Source organism: Narcine bancroftii, chromosome 7, assembly GCF_036971445.1.
Source record: "Narcine bancroftii isolate sNarBan1 chromosome 7, sNarBan1.hap1, whole genome shotgun sequence".
Taxonomy (NCBI): domain Eukaryota; kingdom Metazoa; phylum Chordata; class Chondrichthyes; order Torpediniformes; family Narcinidae; genus Narcine; species Narcine bancroftii.
The window spans coordinates 209,974,809-209,980,024 of record NC_091475.1 but is presented as its reverse complement, the minus strand read 5'-3'; the positions used below and the strand labels follow the sequence as shown (position 1 = coordinate 209,980,024).

Genomic DNA, 5,216 nt, shown 5'->3' with positions numbered 1-5,216 from the left:
CTGAGGTCTGGAACTTTTACATTTAGGTAACAGGCCCCTCCATCCCTCAGGCACATTCTGCCCAAAAACACAAATTAACCTCTTACATTTTTGAGTTTGGCGCACCCGGTGGAAACCCATGCAGACACGGGGAGATGAACAAGACAGCATGGAATTCAAACCCAGGTTGTAGTGTGCTGTAATGGCAGCACACTAACTCCGCTGCCCGGCCTATGCTAATTTTGCTTTACCTTTTGACAGAGGTGAGCTGAAGGACCTAGATGCTGGTGACCAGACCTCGACTGGGCCTCCAGATCCTTGGACGTCCTACGTTGGTGGGTGCCGGTCCCAAGATGTGAGCTGGTTTCGGGACATGGAGAATTCCACCACTGCTCCTCAGCCCATCCTGGGCAACAGCAGCTGCACATTTCATGAGAAGTTCAAGAACATCCTGCTCCCCATCACCTACACGGTGGTGCTGGCCCTTGGGATGGTGTTGAACTTGACCATGGTGGTTGACATTTGGCTCTCTCCGAAGGCACTGACCAAGAACACCATCTACATGCTCAACCTTGGCATGGCTGACATCTTGTATGTGTGCTCCCTGCCCCTTCTCATTTACAACTACATCCACATGGACTACTGGCCCTTTGGTGAGGTGGCCTGCAAGACTGTACGATTCCTGTTCTATGCCAACATGCACGGGAGCATCCTGTTCCTCACCTGCATCAGCCTCCAGCGCTACATTGGCATCTGCTACCCGCTCAATCTATGGCACAAGAAACACGGGCCGCGGTTTGCTTGGACGGTCTGCAGCCTGGTTTGGACCTTTGTGGTGGTGGTGTGCGTTCCCACTTGGAGATACGCCGCCACTGGCATGCAGAGGAACCGGACTGTGTGCTACGACCTGAGCAGCCCGGAGTTCTCCCGCCAGTACTTCCCCTATGGCATCACCCTGACCGTGGTGGGGTTCACCATCCCTTTTGTCAGCCTGCTGGCCAGCTACGGCGCCATGGCGGTGGTGCTGGCCAAGCCAAACCGGCTCCTGGGCCTCGTCAACCAACAGAGGAAGACCAGGGCCCTCAGGATGGTGGTCATAGTGGCCGTGGTGTTTGTGGTCAGTTTCGTGCCCTTCCACCTGACCAAGACCATGTACCTCACCGTGCGCGCCCAGCACTCTGTGCCCTGCCACACACTGCAAAGATTTGCTCGGGCCTACAAGTCCACCAGGCCTCTGGCCAGCATGAATTGTGTGTTGGACCCCATCCTGTTCTACTTCACCCACAAGGACTTCAGGCTGGGAACCAGGAGGGTGGTACAGACAGTCAACCGCCATAAGAGGGTTGACGTAGACAAGAAGGCCACACCGTGAAGGCTCTTTCAATTGAGGCATGTGAGGGCGGGGGGTTGACTGGCGGATCAGTGGTCATTGCAATCAGGAGTTGTGGCAGCTTCTACTCAATGACCAATGGGGCAAGGTCTAATACTCTCATCTCAACCCTGCTCAGCCTGGACAAGGAGTGTCCATCCAATGCTCCTTATGAAGGTTAATGGTCAGCAGGACTGGAGATGTGGAGAAATAAATGAGAGGGAGGTGAGTGTATGGAATGAGCTGCTGGAGGATGTGTTTGAATCAATAATTGAGAAGAATTCAGGCAGATACATGGATAGGATGGGCCAAGAGCAGTGGTTCTCAACCTTTTTCTTTCCATTTACATCCCACTTTAAGCAATCCCTTACTAATCACAGAGCACTGTTGGCATAGGGATTACTTAAAGTGGGATGTGAGTGGAAAGAAAAAGGTTGAAAACTACTGATTTAGGGTATTATGGGCCCAGAGGACCCCAAAACCCAGCAGCATTAGAAATTCACCAAGACAAATGGTTACTTAGACAAAAGTTACTTTTAATTTTCTTTAAACATGAAAACAGGATCAAACTTTAACTTATTACCATTAACTTAACCTCCTTCTAATTCTAAGTGCATGTGTATATAATGTGTGTATAAGTTCAGGAAAGTTCTTTGGTTCACAGCCCAATCTCACTTCTCACTCCTCCAAGTTCACTGGTTGCAGGCAATTCTTATAGTATGCACAGAATTTAACATTTATGAATCTTCACCAGACTTTGGTGCTTGAAAGGTAAATGGTTACCTACTCCTCAGGTAGGTTCTTGTTGGTTTTCAGAGAGAGATTTGTTGCTCATTGGACACCTACAACTGATTTCTTCTGATCAGTCACTTCAGTGCCTTGCCAAAGAAACTTTCCCCTCAGGGTTTTCCAGATGATAACCTCTTTCTTTCAGGTCACCATAGAGTTCTTTTTTTTTGTTTCCCTTATTTCAAGTGAAACATTACACAGCCTGTTTCCACGCTGTGTGATTCTGAGCTGGTCACAGGCATGCGACCTTTACATACCCCAATTAACGCCCATTCTAATGTTCCACCCTCCCCCCCCTGACCCGCCCCCCTCAAATTCTGAATCAGCGTGTGAGGAGAGACTCTGAATCAGTGGTAACAACGCGAGAGGAGGCCTTTTGGCCATTGTGTCTGAGTCCGGACAAGACTCTCATTCCTTCCCTGCTTCTTGGTCCATTTTTCTCTACCAATTCCCACTTGGAGGGGCGCACACAGGAACCTGGTTCCACCTTATGCATTCCTCGTTCTGCCAGTGAGCTGCGCAAAGAGGTTTAATCTTGCGCCCTTATTCATTCTCTACCCTTTTGTCCCTGACCCTTCCGCCTACAGTAAGAGACTTCACTCCTTCATCTCCCAGTCTGGCCCTTGCAAAGGTCTGAGGTAACTAACTCCCACAGCCATGTTGCCTTCCTCTCTGCTTGCCTCGGCCACCATCTTGTATCTCGTGGCTTCCAGGTCACCCAGTCTGGCCCCCGCAAGGATCTGAGGTACCTACTGCTGCTCTCTCCTTGTGTTTTACTTCCACTCCATCATCGTTTTCTACCCTCAGTGTTCGCCCCCATCCTCCCCAGTCTATCGGTTATGCAGGGCGTTTTCAACTTGCGTATTTTGGCAACTCCATCGCTCAGCCCAGGAACCATTCTTGCCAACTGAACCCTCTCTAAGGCTTTCAAACTACATGTAACTATAATAACCATTACAGTGTGGAAATAGGCCATCTCGGCCCCTCGAGTCCGTACCGATTTAAGTGATCTCCTCTAGTCCCACCTACCTGCTCCCTGACCATAACTCTCCAATCCCCTAACATCCATGCACTCATCCAACTTTTTCTTAAATGACAAAATTGACCCTGCTGCAACCACTTCTTCCGGAAGGTCATTCCACTCAGCCACCGCTCTCTGAGTGAAGAAACCCCCTCTCATGTTACTTCCAAAGATTTTCCCCCTAACCTTTAACTCATGACCCCTCGTTCCAATCTCTCCTACCCTCAAGAGCCTATTCACATCTACTCTATCTATTCCCTTCATAATTTTAAATACCTCTATCAAATCCCCCCTCAACCTTCTACGCCCCAAAGAATAAAGACCCAGTCTACTCAATCTTTCTCCATATTCCAGATACTGCAATCCAGGGAACATTTTAGTAAATCTTCTCTGCACCTTCTCTACCTTATTTATATCCTTCCTATGATTTGGAGACCAGAACTGCAGACAATATTCCAAACTTGGCCTCACCAATGCCTCGATCAGTCTCAACATCACCTCCCAGCTCCTATATTCTATGCTTTGATTTATACAGGCCAGCCTACCAAAAGCCTTCTTTACCACTCTATCCACATGAGATTCCACTTTCAAAGAACGATGAAGCGTTATTCCAAGATCTCTCTGTTCATCTGCATTCCTCAATGCCCTCCCCTTCCCTGCATATGTCATTTCTTCTTGGCTTCGCGGACGAAGATTTATGGAGGGGGTAAATGTCCATGTCAGCTGCAGGCTCGTTTGTGGCTGACAAGTCCGATGCGGGACAGGCAGACACGGTTGCAGCGGTTGCAGGGGAAAATTGGTTGGTTGGGGTTGGGTGTTGGCTTTTTCCTCCTTTGCCTTTTGTCAGTGAGGTGGGCTCTGCGGTCTTCTTCAAAGGAGGTTGCTGCCCGCCAAACTGTGAGGCGCCAAGATGCATGGTTTGAGGCGATATCAGCCCACTGGCGGTGGTCAATGTGGCAGGCACCAAGAGATTTCTTTAGGCAGTCCTTGTACCTTTTCTTTGGTGCACCTCTGTCACGGTGGCCAGTGGAGAGCTCGCCATATAACACGATCTTGGGAAGGCAATGGTCCTCCATTCTGGAGACGTGACCCACCCAGCGCAGCTGGATCTTCAGCGCTATTTGCCTTGGCGAGTCTGTTGTCTATCTCGTTGTCGATCCTTGCATCTGATGAAATGGTGCAGCCGAGATAGGTAAACTGGTTGTCCGTTTTGAGTTTTGTGCGCCCGATGGAGATGTGGGGGGGGGTGGTGGTCATGGTGGGGAGCTGGCTGATGGAGGACCTCAGTTTTCTTCAGGCTAACTTCCAGGCCAAATATTTTGGCAGTTTCCGCAAAACAGGACGTCAGGCGCTGAAGAGCTGGCTCTGAATGGGCAACTAAAGCGGCATCATCTGCAAAGAGTAGTTCATGGACAAGTTTCTCTTGTGTCTTGGTGTGAGCTTGCAGGCGCCTCAGATTGAAGAGACTGCCCTCCGTGCGGTACCGGATGTAAACAGCGTCTTCATCAATGAAGACGCTGTTTATATGTCACTTACAGAGATGCAAACACCTCCAGGGTAATGGAATTAAAGTAGCAGCTCTTCAGAAAGTTATTTGTGTGTAAACGGCTGCCCTGCGTGACCGATTTTGGTTGGCTACCAGTTACCAGTGGTGTTCCACAGAATTCAGTGTTGGGGGCCATTTCTTCTGATGTTGCATTGCAATCATATAGATTGTGGAATAAGTGGCTCTGGGGCTATGTTTGCAGATGCCAAGGTAGGTGGAGGGGCAGGCAGTGAGGAGAAAGTGGAGAGACTGCGGAGAGACTCAGATAGATTAGGAGAAAGGGCAGAGAAGTGGGAAATGAAATACAGTAAATTTCCCGGTATTTGGAATCCAAGCCCCCAGATAGGTAGAAAATCCCTATATTTAAAATTGGCGCACTTTGTCGTTAGTATGACAACCTCAAGCAACCGGAAAATACCCATAGGTATTTACCCGCAGGTGCCAGATTCCGGGGAGGAGGGGTTTACCGCTCAATGTTGGCAGGTGTAAGATCGTGCACTTCGGGGCAGACT

At 49.4% G+C, this 5,216-nt stretch overlaps 1 protein-coding gene across 1 annotated transcript; it reads left to right on the top strand.

Annotated features, from left to right (window-relative positions):
• The first annotated feature begins 252 nt into the window (after positions 1-252).
• LOC138740163 (P2Y purinoceptor 3) lies at positions 253-4,375 on the top strand. The gene has a single exon (XM_069892561.1). The coding sequence runs from the start codon at positions 353-355 to the stop codon at positions 1,349-1,351; it is 999 nt and encodes a 332-aa protein (XP_069748662.1). The 5' UTR covers positions 253-352; the 3' UTR covers positions 1,352-4,375.
• The last annotated feature ends 841 nt before the right edge of the window (positions 4,376-5,216 follow it).

What these genes read in the sequence shown, in the direction of transcription:
- LOC138740163 (XM_069892561.1), top strand. Translation starts at nt 353, where the DNA reads ATGGAGAATTCCACCACTGCTCCTCAGCCCATCCTGGGCAACAGCAGC.